We start from the raw sequence: 20257 nt of genomic DNA on the forward strand, positions 1-20257 counted from the left end.
GTGCAGAAATGCAAGTTCGGTGTGAAATCAGACAAATTCCTTGGTGACTTCATAAGCCGAACGAGCATATCGCCTGACCCAAAGCTTATCGAAAGATTGGCGAATATGCCGACACCAACGTCCAAGACTGACGTCCAGCGGATGCTGGGAGTGCTGAACTGTTTCAGCAAATTTGTGCCACAGTTGTCCGAGCGAACGACGCTTTTACGAGAGCCTATCAAGTCCCGCGCAGAGTTCCAATGGACAGCAAACCACGCGAAATAGTGGCAAATCTTAACGCAAGTTTTGACTACCGCCCCCCTGCTTGCAAACTTTGATCCGCAACGAGAAACTAAGATGACGTGCAACGCATCAAAGGAAGGTGTCGGTGCAGCATTATTGCAAGGCTCCAATGGTGAATGGCGACCGGTAGCGTATGCATCTCGTGTATTAACCCGAGCCGAGCAAAGCTATGCACAAATTGAAAAGGAGGCACTCGGAATTGGTTTTGGCAGTGAAAGGTTTCACGAGTTTGTGTACGGAAGAAAAGTGCTTATCGAAACAGACCATAAGCCGCTTATAGCGACCGCGCAAAAGGAAATCGCCGACATGCCATTGAGTGCGAAGATACTTTTGCGGCTACTAAAATACAACTTTGTCTTGCAGTACATTCCGGGGAAACAGTTGGTTCTCGCTGACATGTCACGCTCAACGGCTGACCAGGGCAAAGATCAAGTTGGCACTACTTCTGGTACCACAGACGACGTGGAGATCCATGCGGTGCAGTCCTTTGGCTACATGGTCACTTCCGAAACGCAGCGGTTACTGCAGCAAGAAATATCTAGTGACGTATACCTACAGGCTGTGAGGAAGAGCTCTACAAGCGGGCAGCCGGTGAACGTGGAACTCAAGCCTTTTGCGAAAGAACTGTCAGTCGTTAATGGAATAATGCTGAAGGGCTCGAAAGTTGTAATACCGAAGAGTATGCGACAAAGCATCCGGAACAGGATACATGCGGGCCACCTCGGGTTGCAAAAGTGCAAAGAGAGGGCCCGAACTCTTGTATTTCGGCCCAGTCTGAACGGCGAAATTGCTGTGCTAGTAGAAAGCTACGCAACCTGCCGAAAGTACGCGTACAGGCAACCGCATGAACCACTTCAAATGCGGCCAGTTCCAAAATGTGCTTGGTATAGGGTCGGCGTAGATATCTTTTCTTATGCTGGAAATTCGTACGCGGTTGCTTATGACGCCTTTTCAAATTTCCCTGAGGTTGAGAAACTTGACGACACAACTGCAGCAACTACGATCGCAGCCCTTAGCGCCATGTTCGCCAGGTACGGCGTACCTCTAGAAGTTTGCACGGATAACAGACCCCAGTTTTCAAGTCATGAATTTGCCAGATTTGCCAAAACATACGACTTCAACCATGTAAACTCCAGCCCCCGTTACCCGCAGTCGAACGACTTGGCTGAGAAAGGTGTGCAAATCGTAAAACGCATCTTGAAAAAGACTCTAGAGGCGAGGGAGGACTTCTGGCTGGGTTTACTAGCCTATCGCTCAACACCATTGGAAGATGGGCATTCTCTGGGTGAGCTTCTTAAAAAAAAAAAGCCGACTTCGTTCTAACCTTCCTGACTTCGGTAGGGTGTCCCGGACCCCTGTGAGGAAGCACCACCAAGCCAAGGCCGGGAAGCCTTTGCCAATACTGAGCAGAGGCACAAAGGTGAGGCTTCAGGATGCGACTGCATGGTCCCCAAAAGCGAAGGTCGTTGGTGAAACTGCTCCACGTTCCTATTTGATACAAACGCAAGATCAGCGTGTTCTGCGGCGCAATCGCCGACATCTACTTAGGACGGGTGAACAGTATAGCGGTGAAAGTGATGATGACTGTGAGGAGATTCCACCATGTGAAAGCTCCCGTGCGCCGGTGCCTGCAGCACCAGCTGAACCAACAGCGCAAGCCTCCGAGGCGTCATCTATAGAAACAGCCGTAGGATCAATGCTACCAGCAAGTGACTGCGATCCTTCACCTGGCATCCAACCGACGCATGCTACTACAAGGTCGACTCGTGTCGTCCGGCCTCCCCAGAAGTTTAATTATGATGAACATTTTCAGCAAGTGTCATAAGTTTTGGCAAATGTGTATATGTATCTAAGTCTCTTTTGTTTGTTGCCCGAGGGAGGATGTATCGGACATGTGTACTGATTATATCAGCGCGGATGCGCATCGGTGATGCGCAGTGTGTACAGCGCGCTGCATTCATGTCTTTATAAGCCACGCTCTCAATAAACCTTCGTTCTTTCCTGCACTGACCATGCTGCTGTAAGCATCGTCTCCCTTGGCACGTTACAGAGCAGACTGGCTGCAGCGCATCGGACTACTGCTATCTGATCGGCGCCAGGATTTGTGCGTTTGCAGCTGTCACTTTACACAGGAAGATTACTAACGCAATAACGTTTCGCAAGTCCGGTATTAGGGTAAACGCAATTGCAATTGTGAATGGTATGCACGGTGCAGCCACCTTGTTGCCCAGAGCTCAACCACACACAGTAGCAGTAATGGAATGTATTCTTTGCTGCTGGCATAAATTTTTTGCATGAGTATAATCATTAACACATTGTTTTTGTAAATGTTCAAAATGTTTTACACTTGGTTAGAGCAATATTAGCACTTTGTTTGGTAAGCTCTGCGCCAACAGGTGGCTGGACCGATCAGGCCGCTCACGTACGTCTATGCTACAGTTCCTTCATCAGCTTGAGTTTATGCCTCCAGCCATCCGTCAAAACGCCCGGCTTGCCTGTGGTTACTGGAATACCAGACACGTTCAGCGCTGCGACAGAATGCTCACAACGCACGCTGGTTCAATATCTCTCACTTGGGGTCGGCTGCCAAGCAGCTGGCGGAGAGTTTGGAGGCTTCGCATGCTAGCCCGCTAGCTTCTAGAGAACCGGAAGTTGGCGACACGACGTGCCGCCATGACGCAGAGCCAGTGAAGGCCCCGATCACTCGGTGAATGAGTTGAGGAGAAAATGCATGACTATGGAGGAGGGTAACTTGTAATCATCCCTAGCTCTCTTAATATGAGACGTTTCACACAAATTGTGGTGTGAATTATTAACTTAAGCTGTACCCGACACATCTACAAAATTTTTCCCAACCGTTTCAGGGGCCCTTTCACATTTCGCTGTTCTATTGAAATATAATGGCTAACTTGCGACTGCCCGGAGGGGACCACTGCTTAGAGAATAGCAAATGCACCTTCGCAATCACACAGGAGCTGTTTTCATTTTTGTTTCCAGGAAGTGGGCCTTGTGTAATTGCCGTAGTGATTAAGTGCAAATGTTCCCTGAATAGAATGAGTATGGATGGCCATCCGGCGATGCAATGCCAGAAGTGTGGTTGTAGGCCAGTGTATCATGACTGCAATGTATTATGAAAGAGTGCTGATGGGCTTATTAAGGAGATCATCAAAGCCTTTGTCATTCTACGCAAATAGAACCAAGTACATATTGTTCACAGTCGAGTAGCGCAGCCACCAATAATTTTGTTGTTGATGTCATTCAACATATTAATTGCAATTAGATATTAGAATTGGATTGATATATATTTTTTTAATTACTGCTCCAAATGGCATGCTGTCAATGAAGAATTCATATGAAATTTGAAGAAACTTAGAATTGGCATGTTTCCAGCCAGGCACTTTTGCCCCATTATTTTTTCCGGCTGATAAAAAAAACCACAAGAAAATTAAAAATACCATGTGACTAACCATCTGCCTGCATCAAAAAGCAGCACCCTCAAACACATTGCACAAGAACCAGTGAGCGCACTATTTCCACAACGCATCAACTGCCAGTTATCAGCACTCGTTTATTAACACCAAGGCACCGCGTTGTCACAGGGAGGGCATGCCAGCTCTTGCACTAACTGCTATGGCTCTTGTTTGAAAAATTAAACAATTTTACAGCGAAGCTGTCTATGGCTAGGATCTGGGAAAAAATATGTCCGAGATGACAAAAACAAATCATCATGTGGGCTGATCTTGATGATAGTGCAGAAAGGATCCAAGCTCAATGGCACATACCCCTGTAGGATCACGGACCTGTAACATGCCCTTTAACTACCTTTGTCATACGTGGAATCCAAACAGGTCCCAGACACAAGGGTAAGAACAGATGCTTTTGAAAAAAATGTTTTATACAACTTTTTCAAAAAGGACTGCTGGAACATTCTTGGCACCAACCGCGCAAAACGTGCTAGTGCCACTGCTCGTGCGTTCATTGTCTTCTTCTACAACTGCCTCCGTTGTGAAAAAAAATTATCATCCGCAATGGCTAAAGCGTTGCTGTCTTCCACAGCTGGCTCCGTTGCCGCTCATCTTTTCAGTGTAGAATTTCACTTCTCTTTCGGTCGCTGTAAGGCCACGTTTACGGGGATATGAGCCATTGCTTAAGGAGGTATGAGCCATTCATTGTCTTATGTGACGGACAAATTTAATAACAGAGGTGATGTGGGAATGTGCGGCCATACCTATGTCGCCATGATGACCACAGATTAGGACAATAAATATGAAGGAATGTTTGATGTATTATGGCACAAGGGCCAAGTACGGCCAAAGAGCGCCATGTCCGTGTTAATGAATTTGCAGTGTAATCATGAGTTCTATGAAGTTGGTGCGACGTGGCTGTAGAGGGGCCTTAAAAATGGTCGTGCTAAAGTGCGTAAAATCTGTATAAGGTTATGGCGATGACTTATGACGTGTACTATGAACATTAAGACGCATTTAAAAAGAATGATATGATGTCTAGAAATTTATCAGGTTATATAAGATATGCTAGAGCACTACTGCCTCCTTAGAGCCCTTGAAACACAAGGGCCTGGAGGCATGTGCAATTCAAAACAATTATCCCAGCAGCATCCTCTGGAGCGAGGATGCTCTACGAATTTAATGGGCTTATAATGTGTAGAACTACATCCTTTAAGAAGTCGAGGACTGCCTTGGTGTTAAAAAGCGGTTCCTTACCAAGAAACATAGCCGGGAGTAGAGGGATGTAATAAAGGTATGCAAGCGGAAAATGTTTCTTTCAGGTTCGGCTTTCCGACACTCCAAGAGGACATGGAGGACGATCAGCCTCTCACCGCATCTATCACAGGTCGGAGGTTCACTTCCAGTAAGTAGAAAATGACGAGTCCCAAATGTGTGTCCTATTCTGAGGTGACAGAATAGGACATCTGTTCGCCGAGATTTTGTTGGGGAGGGCCAGAAACCTAACTGTGGCTTTATAACATGCAGTTTATTATTTATTTCTGCGTCCCACATGCGTTGCCAGTGGTTTCGCAGTTTTTTTCGTATGTAAGGTTTCAGATCTGTGAGAGGCACGAAAGCAGTATTATTAATAGCAGGGGGTGCAATTGACGCAGCCATCTCGTCTGCCAGAACGTTACCTTCGATTCCCCTGTGGCCAGGTACCCAGCATATGATGATATGCTGGCTAGATAAGCTTTGCGCAGGTCGGAATAGACCTCAGTAAGTACAGGATTTTTCTTTTTGTAGGGTGGCATTAAGGCCTTCACCACACTTAGGGAGTCTGTATATATTATGGCTTTTTGGAGTTTTGATTTCCGTATATGCTTTACAGCCGACCCCATAATGCGTAGGCCTCTGCCGTAAAGATACTTGCTTCTGGATGTAGTACATCAGATTCCGAGAAGGATGGACCGACGGCTGCATAGGACACTCCGGCATGTGACCTAGAAGCGTCTGTGTGTGCACGAGTGCTTGTACTGAAGTTGTAGGAAATGCATTCTTATTTCGACCTCTGGAGCGTGTTTTGCGACTTTTAGAAAGGATACGTCACATTCTATCACCTGCCACTCCCAAAGGGGTAAGAGCTTGCTTAGGTGCATTAAGGGAAGCTCGAGGAGTGGGACATGCATTTCACCACTAAGCTCCTTCACATGCAGAGAGAAAGGCTGTCGTATAGACGGACGATTGCGGAAAAGTGTAGCACACGTCATATCGGTAACGGTATTAAAACATGGGTGTTCAGGATTGGAGTGCACTTTAAGGAAATATGTAAAGCTGATGTATGATCTCTGCAAGTGGAGCGGCCACTCATTCGATTCGGCATATAAGCTTTCGATCAGGCTTGTTCTGAAAGCGCCAGTGGCTAGGCGGATACCTAGATGATGGACAGGATCCAGCATCCTTAGAGCGCTCGTGGCGGCAGAGTTATACACCACAGCCCCATAATCCAATCGTGACCGTATTAGGCTCTTGTAGAGATTCATTAGACACTTTCTGTCACTACCCCACGTAGTCTTAGATAGAAGTTTCATTAAGTTCATTGTTTTTAGACCTCTTTTTCTCAGATATTTGATGTGTGGAATGAAAGTGAGTATATTGTCAAGTATAATACCTAGGAATTTGTGCTCTCTGTTGATAGGAATTTGTTGTGAACACAGTTCTAAGCAAGCATCCGGGACCAGGCCTCTATGTCGTGTAAGAAGAACACAAGAACTTTTATTAGGATTGATTTTAAATCAATTGGAAGGTATCCCACAGCCCAAATAGTGTTAAAAAGTGAGTATTGTAACTTGCGTGTCATTGTGTAGGTTTTTGATCATTTCATACATTATTCTGTCAGATCCAGGTGCAGAGCTCTTGCATGCGCTCAAGGCAGCTCTAAACTCTGCAATACTAAAAGGACGGTTGTATGGTTCATTCTGATGACATTTTCTGATGAAAGGCTTACAGGCTTCTATTTGTTTGTATTTGAGAAAGGATTGTGAATAATTGCTGAACTTGACACGCACTTAAAATACTCCCCATGTGATTCTGCCTGGTCTTGCAGTGTATCGCCCTGTGTGTTTAGCAGAGGGAGTGAATATGTTTGCCGCCCTCTAATCCTATTAGCCCTGTTCCAGGCTTTGGTTAATACTCGATAAAAACTTGTGCCAACTTTCTCTTCTGGCCTGTCGGTGGGTTCGCCTGCCTTGGGACATTACTTTTTTAATGTTGATAAGATTATCTGCAGTCGGAGAAGCACGTAGCAACCCCCACGCCTTGTTCCGATTCTTACGGGCGATCCTACATTCGCTGTTCCACCACGGTACACATCGTTTGCATGCCAAACCACTTTCTTCGGATATGCATTTTGATGCGGCATCTATTATGAATGCTGTAAGATACTCCAGAGCAGCATCAATTTCTAAAAAAGACATGTCAGCTCATGAGATGCTAGTGAGAGTTCGAAATTTCTCCCAGTCGGCTGTGTCTATCTTCCACCTACGAGAAGAAAGGGGGTTAACCGAGGGGCCTGATTTTTATTTATCATATCATAAGAAGCCAACGAGCACTGAAACCAAGGACAACACAGGGGAAATTACTTGTGCTTATTAAATGAAATAAAGAGACGATAAATTATTGGAAATTAAAGTGGATGAAAAAACAACTTGCCGCAGGTGGGAACCGAACCCACAACCTTGCAAAGGTTGTGGGTTCGGTTCCCACCTGTGGCAAGTGGCAAACTATACTGGTTCCCACCTGTGGCAAACTATACTAAGATCTATTGAAGAAAAGGTTCTTGCTAGAGAGTAATATGTTGGTTACTTCTTATTCAGCAAGCACGCACCTGAAGAAAAAAGGTACTGTTCAACAAGACGACCTCGCGTGCCTATACGAGAGTCGCCCCACAGGCAGCTGTGCGCATCGAAATCGCCAAGAACTACATAAGGTTCTGGCAATTCGTCTATAAATGACTGAAATTCATGTTTGTTTAATTTGTAGCGTGGGGGTACGTAAAGCGAGCAAATGGTGACAAGTTTATTTAGAAGAACAGCTCGAACCGCCACTGCTTCAAGGGGCGTTTGTAGCTGTAAACGCTGACACGAAATACTTTTATGAATAAAAATGGCAACATCGCCTGATGATACGACAGCATCATTGCAATCTTTGCGAAACTTGACATACGGTCGGAGAAAGTTTGTGTATTGTGGTTTTACGTGTGTTTCCTGTAGACACAGCACTTTTGGATTGTGTTTTTGGATAAGCTCTTGCACGTCATCAAGGTTCCTAAGAAGACCTCTGACGTTCCATTGAATTATTTGTGCATGCATATTGGAAGTAAATAGGTGCTGTGTATACGGAAACAGAAGTATTAATTACAGAGATTTCAGAGATTAGATTACAGAGTTCTTTCGAGGCCCTGTAACCGGGGTTTTGCCCTTTTTGAAGCGTTCGAGGGAGCCTCGCCACTCTCTAGGCACTTGGTGTGCCTTGAGGATAGGTGTAGTGTCCATTGCTTCTTGTGAGGCGCCGGACACGTGCTCTTGCGAGTGAGAAGTTTCCCAATAGAGTCCCGCCTTGGAGGGCAAGACCCCTGCGCCCACCAGCCCGGAGGTCAACGGGGCTCCCTGAGAGATTTGGCTGCGCCGGCTGTTGCCAGCGCTGGAAGAGGCCCGGGAGGTTGGGGCAGTCTCGGCTGCGCCCACCTTCGGGGTTGATGGTCCCTTCTGCTCGGTTGGTGGAGCAGCGCTAACTGTGACCACCGTGGGGGCAAATGGCATAACTGCCGACTCACTGCTTGTGGGTTGGACAGCCGCCGGAGGCCGTTGTGACGCTGCCCCCTGACGCGCCACTTCGACAAAGCTTTTCTTTGGCAGGTATGCTACCCGCCTTTGTGCCTCTTTGAACGATATATTATCTTTTACTTTTATCGTTACAATTTCTTTTTCCTTCTTCCAGGAGGGGCACGACTGCGAGTATGCGGCGTGATCCCCGTCACAGTTTACACAGTGGAGAGAGTTCTTACAAGCTTCAGTGGCGTGTTCAGGGGCACTGCATTTCGCACATGTTTGGCAGCCCCGGCAGCTCTGCGAACTGTGGCCGAAACGCTGCCATTTGAAACATGTTAGGGGATTCGGCACATATGGTCTGACATGGAGCTTGATGTACCCAGCCTCTGCAGACTCGGGCAGAATACTTGAACCAAATATGAGTGTTAAGTGCTTCGTTTGAATTTCTTTTCCATCCCTTCTCATCTTAATTTTTCTCACATTGACAACATTCTGCTCACTGAAGCCCTCCCGGAGCTCAGCCTCTGTCAGGTGGAGCAAATCATCATCCGAGACAACGCAACGCCGCGGGTGGTGTTCAGAGTGCGGTGTGGAGTTACTGTCAATGCAACATCCCCAAATGATACTAGACTGGGCAACTTTTCGTATTGTTTCCGATCATGCAGCTCTAACAGGGGATCACCACTTGCCAGCCTTGATACCTTGTAGCCTGGACCAAGGACATCATTTAAGGACTTGGAAACTAGAAAAAGAGAACTGTTTCGTACTTGTTTATCGGATTTTTCTGAATGGATCACATGGTACCATGGGAAGTTCGGGCTTTGGCGTCCAAAGAACTGGAAAACATCTTCGGTGCGCCCTCTTTTCTGAGGGCGATCGGGAAGGCGAGGAAGGGAGCTAGCCATAGACAAATTTAAATTTTGGCAATAACGCCAGCCACCCACCTTGGAGCCCTACAAGGGGACGCTACAGGGACTGTATGAACAGGTCCTGTGAACGCCAGCTGTACGTCATCACTTTAACCAAATATGAAATAACCTAGGTTGGCTATTCACACAAGGTTAACCCTTTCTGCCTGGAAAATTGGAAGTAAAGGGAAGCCAGGAGAAGACAGGAAATGTGGAAAGTGAGAGAAAGATGAAGGCTGGAGGGAGAGAGAGGAATATGTTAAATATGTATGTTGAATAAACATATGACAATATGACAAAACATATGACAATAAATATGTTCGTACCTTTGTTCAAAATTCCAAGTCACCTCTATATCGTGTGCTAAACTGCTTCGCTGGTCATCCACCTACACAGAGTGAAATGGCTCGGAATTTTTTTTAAAATTAAGTTTACGTTATGGGGTTTAGCACCTCTAAACTGCACAGTGCGCTATAAGGGACGCTGTAGTGAACGGCTTCAGATTATTTCGACCAGCTGGGGTTCTTAAATGTGCGCCTCAGGCATGGCACACTAGCATTTTTGTATTCCACCCTCATTAGACTGTGGCTGCCACGGCCGAGATCGAACCCACGACTTCGTGCGTACCAGTGCCACGCGAGCGCCACTGAGCCATCACGGTGAATTTAGGCCAGTCTTCCCTGTGCAATAAATCAATTGCTAGACAGCACCATGTTTGTGCAAGCAATCTAGATAATGTGGCTGCATTGCCTTACCTGAGCAATGCGCCTGTGCAGCGACCCGAGCTGTGCCCTAAGGGAGGACACGCTCGGTCTCCTCTCGTCAGGCAACTGCCGATGCACGTCATCTTCAGGGAGCAGCACATGCGATGGCACATGTGTGATGTTGTACTGCATGAACTCCTGCATAAGCAGTTCAGGGGAGGCCTGTGTGATGTCAATGTAAGAGCTCCAGGCATGGCCACAGCAAAGGGAGGTGGCGGGACATTTCAGCTTAGTGCACTAGTGCAACAGTTGCCACCAAGGGAGGATACACAGCAGGAGCTTGTCACTAGATGACGCACCAATGCAGTTCGCTCATTGTTTGCACACCCTGTCGGAATTTTGACACCAACAGTACTGCTCATAGATTTTTAACAAACAGAATGCACATTGGCAAAGAAAGCTTCGCATGCAAGTGATTTCGTAGGAGATGAAACAAAAATTTATAGCTTTCAGAATTGCAGAATCATCAAGCAAACAGCCGAAGACAAAAGTGCAGAGGCACTTGCTCGTAAAAAAAATGCACTGAAGTGTGTGCATGCTGCTAATCTCGGATCACATTTGCACTTGCTTTATCTTTTGCTCACACAGAATATGGTAAAGATCCAAATATATTTCTTCATTTGAAGGACTAATTTATTTCCAGCTTGTCATGAACGCTTGTTAAGTCAGTTCCTCCTTGCCACAGTTATCTTCAAAAGGAACACAATTGGTGTACGTCAAGAAAAATGAATTCAAATTTCACTAGCATCAGTTTGTCTTCAGCTACCACTTCCAAATGCATAACAGACATTGCCCAATGCTTTGACTTGTGATAGCATCAAGCAAGTAGTACCCCCATTACTGATACCAGAATGATGCATCTGGGTCTTACTTGAAAGCAGATAGCTGCACTTAACCCTTTCAAGGTCAATGATTTGTGCAAAGAATCAATGTTTTGAAATAAATATCGGACAAGAAGCAGCGAAACCATTCTTATATATGTGTGTCAACAATGCCAATAACATAATTTGTTGACTTTCACCCACAGGTAAATATAGCCCCCCTTCTACATATTTCACAAATGTCTATATGTTGTGTCACTGAGATTAGGACTGGTGCGCATCTTTGGAGCCTGCAACCTACGGCATATCACCTGCAATGGATGGCACAAAAATGTTCCCAGAAATTCGGACTACCTGGGGTTCTTTAAGTGTGCACCTAAATCTAAGCACGGAGGTGTTTTCGCATTTCACTCCTATCAAAATGCGGCCGCCGTGGCAGAGATTTGATTCCGCGACCTCATGTTTAGCAGCCCAATGCCATAGCCACAAAGCGACCACAACGGGTACAGTCATATCTTGCAGCACCATTATGATTGTGCAAAATATCTTAGTCTGAAGAACCACATGCTGCTTAGTTGTTGATTTGTTGGCAGTTCACAAGAAGAAACTTCGATTTATTACCAAAAGCGCCAGTGAGAATGTTTGCTTCGTTTTCCCAGTTTGTCGTTCAGACGTACGACATATTTTCGCATTATTGACAAAAAGAAAGAAATGCAGACAAGAAAGGGTTCTAAATTAAGTGAAGTGACAAGTGCCACTAACAACATGGAGAGCTTTGGTTCCAAGAAACTACTACAAGCTTTCAGCCCTATTGACTACAGCTGTAAAATGGGGAACAGTGCTGAACAATTTAAGGAGTCGATAAAGAAATGTAATGTGTCGCATAACTTGACTAGCTGAAAGCCACTATGAATGCTGCTGAATGACACAATCTCCTCAAAAGAGCTGAAAAGAATACCATCACCAATGCTACCTGTGCTTTTTTCATTTTATCGCTTCCTTTTCTTTCAAATGCTCGCTACCTTGCACAGTTACTGCGTCACCTCATTAGCACGGTACCCACCTCTAACTTGTCAGCATTCTTGTTAAATTCAGTGACCATTTCTTGAAAGATGGACTCCACACTTGCTTCCAGCTCATCAGGAGGAATGCGGCCGGACGCCTGGAGAGCAAGAGAAACAATCTTGGTGGACTAACCTGGCGCTATGGCTCAGCACAATGCTGGCAGCTGCAGTGCTCAGAAATGAGCGGGCACACTACTTTTACACTGGCACAACAGCACACCTAACATTACACGTGTCTGAAGATCCCACCTAATGGCAACAAGAAACACGTACCTACATTGACCTGTCTTGCTGTGCAGAGGCCTGCTAATGAGACAGACAACAATTGCCTGAGTGACATTTTTTTTTCTAAAAGCACAAAATTATTATTTCGACTTGCATGGAAGTTCACAGAGGTGAACATATTGTGCTCTCATTTTGCAACGTTCAGTTACATATTTCACTGCATTCTGAGAAAAAACTCAGCTCATATTGCTGTAGGTCTAGTCCTGTGTGCCGTTGTACATAGAGTGCATGGACTTGGGCCCATCACATTTACCAAGACCAGGAGGTGATTCACACGTGAGACACATTTCTGTCATGGGTGGGTGCCACTACTGTTACACTAGAATGGTACCAGCCGCCGAGGACATTTTATGTCTTTAATGATTAGTGAGCAACAGTAAGCAACAGTAGCTGTACTGCATTTGAATATGAAAGATAGTGCAGTTTAGCCAATTTATTTTATTTTCCTACTGAACAACTTGCAACTGGACTCATTTGTTTCAAACATCAAGTGATTTGAGTTGCTTATTATGCTTTGCACTGTCATTTGCCAGCCTCCTGGCATGGAGGAAGAATATTTATGAGTTGAAACTCCAGTCAGCATGTGCGACCTGATAACGTCACAAAAATATGCGCTGACAGAGGTGCATGCAGTGGCAGCACCTTGCAGCGTGTCATGCAAGCCGCAGTGAAAAAAAAAAAAAAAAACGCAGACACCTAAGCACGCAGCTCAGGCGAACTCCGTTCGGCGGCACCCGTGTCTTCCGCTCAAAGCAGATGACAAGCAGACGACACGGACGTTTGCTTCAGCAGGCATGCTGTAACATTGTATTTGTGCACCCTCAAGGCAAACAGCAACATTTCTTATCGGTATCTGTTAGAAGGCCGTAATGCTAACAGCGCTGCTAGGCGCAAATTCCCTTCTGAATTTGCTAGACTAAGATGCGACCGCAGATATTTCGTTGAAAGCTGCAAAAGCAGGTACAAGTCTTGCAGGAAAAGAGTGAGCATCTTTAGGGCTCTGAATGATCCTGAACGTCTGCAAGCACGGACTGCTGCGATTCCTGAGGACGGCCGTCAGCTCACCATCGAGAGATTACGTCTGCGAGAAGCACTTCACGAGCAACATGATGAGACAGGATAAATACTTCATGATTATGTTGCGCTTAGTGTTACACCGACGATTTGTCCTGGCCCAAAGTATGATCACATGTCGTCACCTTGTCATGTCTTTTTATACCCCCCCCCCCCCCCATGCCGTATGTCCTTGTATATAAGCGCCTTATTTAACAGTATTAAACAGTTGGTAGTTTGCGCTACGTATGTCCACGTCCTTCACTTAAATCGTCAGTGTAACACTAAGTGCAACATAATCATGAACGTCCACCAACTACCCCCTTCATTGCTTTACTAACGGGATAAATACTATGGTGAGCTTAGAAGCAAGATAATCCTGGACCAACCGAAAAAAACCTTGACTGTGTCCAGAGGCTGTTCCGTACATCTTTCTTTCGTCTCCAGCATATGTGACATCCCCGAACAAGAAGCAGACTCCCCGGGAAGCATCATCGAATATCAGTCATGCTCCGTTAAAAGATCAAGAATGAGTGTATACAACAAGTCAAGAATATGAACGACGGTGAATGAAAGCGATGTTCACACAGTGTGTGAGGTCCATGAGCTTGAGGAAAATCAACTTAGTCACATACTCGAAGAAATTGAGGGCATGTTTGCCTTCAGTGAATGCCAGCAGCCATCGTGTGGGCATCAAACAATAGGGCCTCGTACAACTGGAAATTACAGATCGCCTTATTATAGTGGTCATCGAAAGGAATGCATGTTACTTTTTTACTCTGCTCAAATGGATGAAGTGTAGCACCAATTGCTGTCCACGTTACCAGCACTAAAGATGCATGCGTGAGTGCCCTCAATAGAATCTTGTGCCAGGCAAGCAGCTGAATGCGAGCAACACATGCGACCGGTTGCCTTGGCGACCGAAACAGCGGTAATTTCTTTCTCGGCTGCCAGCATGATTGTGGCTCCTTGGGCTTGTGACCTTTTCTGGTCGCCGCAAAGAGCGGAGTTTCCACTCCTAAATGTTTCTTGCTCCGTGCCTCCTGGTTAGCTCAGATAGCAGACAGACTGACCCAGAAAGGCAGCAGTGCCAGGTTGAAGCCCCAGAACAGGACAAATTTTCACTGAAATGAGATGTTTACTTTTCAAGAACACAAGAAAGGGTCGCTTTGAAGCATTCTGTTGCTGCCAAGTGGATGGAAGCTTTTTTTTTTTTTTTGTGTGTGTGTGTGTGTGTGTGTGTGTGTGTGTGTGTGTGTGTGTGTGTGTGTGCGTGCGTGCGTGCGTGCGTGCGTGCGTGCGTGCGTGCGTGCGTGCGTGCGTGTGTGTGTGTGTGTGTGTGTGTGTGTGTGTGTGTGTGTGTGTGTGTGTGTGTGTGTGTGTGTGTGTGTGTGTGTGTGTGTGTGTGTGTGTGTGCGTGCGCGCGCGCGCGCGCGCGCACGTAAAGTACTCTTGTGCTGCATATTTTTCAACTTCACAAGATTTGAACTTTTGATGACTTTTGATAACTACAAGATAAATTTATGCTCGCTAAATTCCATGGTGAGCAGATATCAACTGCACTTAGATTATTGAAGACCATAAGAAGCAATCTCTCACCTTGTCCTGTAATGCGGTCTTGAGGTCATCCAGGCATTTCTCTGTGTAGTCAAACCAGATATTATAGACTAGAAAAAAAAAGGAAAGAAAAAGAGCTACACCACCTGCTGACACCAAGCAAATAAAAACCACATGCCGACTAAGCCACTCATTAGGTCAGGTGCCACACCAGGTTGTTGGACGAAATGATCAAGTGGGCACTCCCCAAAATTACAATGCATGCTGTAAATGCTCAAGATGATACATATTAGTCAAATGCTGCATGTGATTTGGCAACAGATCTACTGGCGGTTCTCTGGCCTTATCGTAAGGTGTTGGTTTCACAGATTAGCACATCCACTACACTTCAGCACCACGGAAATTGATGAAGGATTAGAAATAAGCACAGCACACACTGAACTTCCGACTGAAGTATGATCGGACAGGTCAGACATGCAAATGTGATGACGCAATAATTCCCACAGTCTTTCACCATAAACTAACAGCAAAGGCAGGGCTCTCTACAGGTCCTGCCTCTTAAGTGAAAAATATATCTGTGATGGGCCCCTCATTGAGTGGCATCGTAGCAGGTATGGCCTTGCCCACTATTCGAAACATTTTCCACACAAATGAAATATAAATACTAACTATTACAGGGTGTCTACCAAGTTGACATTTCCTAATTCCCTGAGTTTTCTAGGTTTTCCCCGAGTGCCTTTGCGAAATTCCCTGAGTGATGCACAACTATGTTTTATGTCAAGACAGGCTGCAACCATATCGCCCGATGCTGTCACTCTTTAGTAAGCATATGAAAAAATGTTTTTAAAAGAACCGACTTAATCCAATTTGAATACTAAGGAGTAGTGTTTATGTTATTCAAAAAAAGAATAGAAGGGAGAGGTTAGTAAAATGCACAGCAAATAAAATGTCTTCGAAAGAAATTGCAAATCGAGTCAGCCATTCTCAAATACTAATAAAGAAGAGATGCATACAGAAGCAAATATTTTCGAGTCTGAGCTATTTATACTAATTGATTGTAAGCTCAGTGGTATGAGGCCCGAATTTTGTCACAATTGAGAGTTTCTCTCAACAGCTCGTAAGTCAACCTTAACTGTCCCGACATATACTCTCAGCCCGCGCACGACGCCTCAGTGTTGTGTTTCACTGCTTTAAAGAGTTTATTTTGGTCTGTATGAGGGACACCTGCATCTCGGCGTCAGCCAAGAGTGTTATTTGAGCTCAGGCTCTTTCAATGAAGCGCTCGCATACTTCGTTCCTCAATGCGTCGGTCCTTTCTGTTCTCGTGCTCCTTTTGCCGCGCGTTCGCACTACGGACCATTTGAAGCATACTCGTGGTCAGTTTACAGTAAAACGTCCAATTTTTCGCACCCCCTCGGGGCCGCGAAAACTTCCGAAAAATCAGGCAGTCCGAAACAAATGTATGCCTTTTACTGCTCTTAAGGGCTCAAATCGACACAGGCACGTCTGGAAAAGCTCTTAATGCTTGTCAGTACACTTATTAGGCATAGCGGTGCTCCTACTGTGACAGTAGAGGGCGGGCGCACGCGTGTAAAACTAAGGAATACTTTCTGTGTCCCGTGACAATTGCCCCTTCCTACGCTTGTTAAGCTCCACCGCAATACTTTTGCTAATGATTCACCGCGCCATACAACTGTACCGAGGCGAAACTAACTTTCGGGAACCAGCATGTGGAATGCGCCGTGCTTTCCGAGCTTCGAAGCCAAAATTATTGCTGACAACAGAGAAATGCAGAAACACGGCACCGAACGTAAAGAAGCTTAATAGCGAACGTCGAAGCAGCTAGGCGTAGCGTTGCCGCAGTGGTGGCTACGGCTGCTAGCGGATCTGCGTGCGATAGCGCCGGTTCGAGGCGGCGAGGTAATCAAAATGGCAGCGGTGGTGGCTTTGATTAATGCCGTTTCGGACCTGCGGTCGTGCAGACCGTCCGGAAAATCGGACGGCAAAGAGTTCTTGCGTCCGAAACTTCAGACGTTCTGATACATTGACTCTATGGGGTACGTGGTGGTGCCGCGAAGCCGTTCAAATGATCGAGAATCTTGAAAGTCGGTCGTTGACTCTACACTGGCAACTCCTCTAGCCGACGACAGGGCGTCAAAGACGATTCATTACGATTCCCCTCTGTTACTCAAGCCAGCATTACCGCGACTTTCGACCCTTTCAATAAAATTACAGCTAATTTTCCCTGATAGAGGCACAAATTCCCTGAGTTTTTCCAGACTACTAAAAATCCCCGAGAATTCCCGGTTTTCCCGGTTGGTAGACACCCTGTATTAGTAAGTAACAAAGGACTTGCAAAGAACACTCCACGCAAACAGCACTCTCTTGGAAGAACGAGTGCAGGCTACTTTGAAGTTGAAAATGGGGAGTGTGCACACATATGTTTGTGCAATTTATCATGCAATGCAGCATGTCAAGATATTTGCTATAGCAATGACGCAAGACTGTGGCCAAAAGCCCCGCAACCCATAGTTTGACAATTTAGAAAACTGCTCTCAGAAAACTGCAGAATCACTCTGACCTCTCTTGATCTGGCCCCGTTTTTTCTTTTTCTGCTTACTGTAGGTGCCAGCACAATCTCCCCTTTCTCCCATGTTTTCAGGAAATAGAATAAAGTGCCTGAATTATTGACAGGTATAAGCGATTCCACTCTTTTCAGGAATGTCTCACACAGGCAACAATGTGACTGTACTGTACATGGTGAAAATATAGCACTAAAATAATGAGTACAACACAATAGATATTACAACACAAGTACTTACTTACAAATGATAACTTAATCCTGCAATGAACGTTCTCCATACTATACATTTATTCTGTTTTCAACGCCTTATTCGCCATATGTTTAACTCTGCTGCTGTGCGATATTTTGTTCCATTTTCTAAACATTTTATGTTCACTCCTACTTTTCTATAAGATATTCATCACTCTGAGCATATTATAAATTTTCATGCATGTGTATGCATGAAACAAAGATATGCTCGAAGTGGTAGCACTGAACTTAGCGTCACAAGTTTGTCGCTGTGCAAGCTGATGCCTCATGGCCGGTGTGCTTTTATTTCTTGAATTTCATAATTTTCGTTTTTTTTTTTCCACATTGCAACAATGTGTCATTATTAATTACACTTTGGTGACGCCTCTAGCACACAACTGGAATCACAGCTGGAATCCGAAATGGTCCACAGGTTTGGGGCTTGCCAACGCCTCCATGTGCCAGGGGTGTAACCACTGCACACAATCGCAACTATGTTCTATTTTGAAAGAAGTAGTTTAATATACATATGCACCAACACACCACTATGTGACAGTAACCACTGTGCAACAGTGAATGGCACTATTTAACAACAGGATCAAAACATTCCTGTTTGAAAACAATCTCACCATGTTTTTGCTGGCTTTCCAAAATGACAATTCGCACTTACTTAGCATCACAGATGGTTGGCTAACACACGTCTTTTCATCTTGCAATATGAAATGCCTCTATGTTTGTTCTAGTTAGTTGATCCCTATGGTTCAAAAGAATTGTGGTTTCACTCAAAAGCAGCAAGCGACCACATTTTGAATGATGAGCCTCTATTATATGCGAATGAATGTCCCTCTTAAGTGACCTTTTGTGTTGCGACAACTGTGTGTTCATAAAGCGACATGATAGGATGGCTTTCAAATAAGATTGTTTTGTTCTTGGTATCTTGTTAAATAGTTCCATTTACTGTTGCACGGTGTTGCGCTCGTGCATATATACATATTACCGTTGCTCTTTCGAAATAAAACGTAGGTACGAGTGCAGCGGTTGTCTTGTCGGTTCATTCTGCTTCTTTGTCATGTTCCTGCGCGGTGCCTCACTTGTTAAGATGATTGGTCACCAACTCGCTCAACTGTCGACATTTCATTTTTTTGGCATCATGCGGTTGTGTCTAACAAAAAATTCGAGCTTTCATTTTCCCCTTCTTCCCATTGATGCACGGGTATAGGCAGACACGGTGAAAAGATACGACAGTCTCGGCGTTGGCTGCCGCAATCGTGAGAAGGCTCATTTTGTCCTAAAAATACGAATTGGAAGAGACGGGCGTTAGCAGGACGACTTTGCCGGTTTTACCAATAAAACAAGGAGGGGGGGAGCTATCACACAGATTTGCAGCACGCGGAACGGGAACTAAGTATCAGATTCAACTTTGATAAGCTCGGTAAGCCATCGTTGCAAAAGCAATGACGTTATCGCATCGTGAGCAATTGCTCCACGCCTTCACATCATAAGCTCCGACCCAGTACGATCATACACCTTACGCGACGCCACTATCAAAGAAAACTACACAGTAATCTTCGGCTGCAAGTTGTACGACGGCGCCCGCAAACAAACTGCATCGACTGCAGCGTTTTGAGCAAATGTTACCACCTTACCACAGTAAAAAAATTATGGGTTTTACGTGCCAAAGACATCTTACCACAGTCAACAATATTCTTGGGCGAGACGCCAAAATGCTGGACAGCGTAGCTGTTATCCGTCATGCTTCCGGTAGAAGGGAGCGCCAGCGTTTGTCCGAGCAGTACGGGCGACCAGCTAGAGCTTAGAACCTAAGCTAGGGCCGTAAACCGAGCGAGCTGCTGCAAAATACGCGCGCTTCGCAGCTGTAGCACAGAACACCTATACAAACTTAGAGAAGGGAAACTGTACCTTCCACAGTGCTACGGAAATAAGCGTAGCGGTGGCGTCGTGAACTAAAGTATGCGACCACAGGTGGCGCTGTACAACAGGAAACGGCTTTTCGTCTTGGTGCGCGTTGGGAACGGTCGTGGCTCGCGGACGCTCCTGTGGACGAGGCTTCAGTGACTTCGTTCGTAGCTAAGTACTCTTTTATCCAATGCCTCCTTTACTAGATGCCTGCCGCGTCGCTAGTCTTCCTATTGGAGCGGAGGTTCCCGTAGTTCAGGGTAGTCGCGGAGAGACGGCGCTCGCAGCCGACCCACTTCCTGTTGCGGAGGAAGTGACGATTACTAGGCTGGCGCGCGCTCGACCAATGGCTTGACCAGAGACTGTGGGTCCTGTGCCTCCGGGATCGCATCAGACGCCGCTAAAATCTCGGAGGCATGGCTACGTGATTTAGGTTTGCAGCGGCCACCGCAGCTAGCGCTCGCAGCCGACCCGGGTTAACCCGGGTGGGGAAGAGTAAAGAGGAAAGGGGCAGGAACC

General features: G+C 45.8%; 1 protein-coding gene across 2 annotated transcripts in view; it reads right to left on the minus strand.

Moving 5' to 3' along the window:
- LOC142573200 (protein MIS12 homolog) overlaps positions 1–19752 on the minus strand; it is a 61168-nt gene extending 41416 nt beyond the window's left edge. Inside the window, exons 1-4 of one of the 2 annotated variants that reach the window (XM_075682788.1) lie at positions 19512–19748; positions 15052–15119; positions 12114–12212; positions 10221–10367 (exon numbers count right to left, since the gene is read on the minus strand). In XM_075682788.1, coding sequence (XP_075538903.1) covers positions 10221–10367; positions 12114–12212; positions 15052–15119; positions 19512–19575 — 378 coding nt within the window. In that variant the 5' untranslated portion in view covers positions 19576–19748. Of the gene's footprint in view, positions 1–10220; positions 10368–12113; positions 12213–15051; positions 15120–19511 lie in introns of both variants that reach the window. The other variant, XM_075682789.1, reaches the window with a different exon arrangement.
- Positions 19753–20257: the final 505 nt, after the last annotated feature.

The sequence above is a fragment of the Dermacentor variabilis genome, chromosome 2 (assembly GCF_050947875.1).
Source record: "Dermacentor variabilis isolate Ectoservices chromosome 2, ASM5094787v1, whole genome shotgun sequence".
Classification (NCBI taxonomy): Eukaryota; Metazoa; Arthropoda; class Arachnida; order Ixodida; family Ixodidae; genus Dermacentor; species Dermacentor variabilis.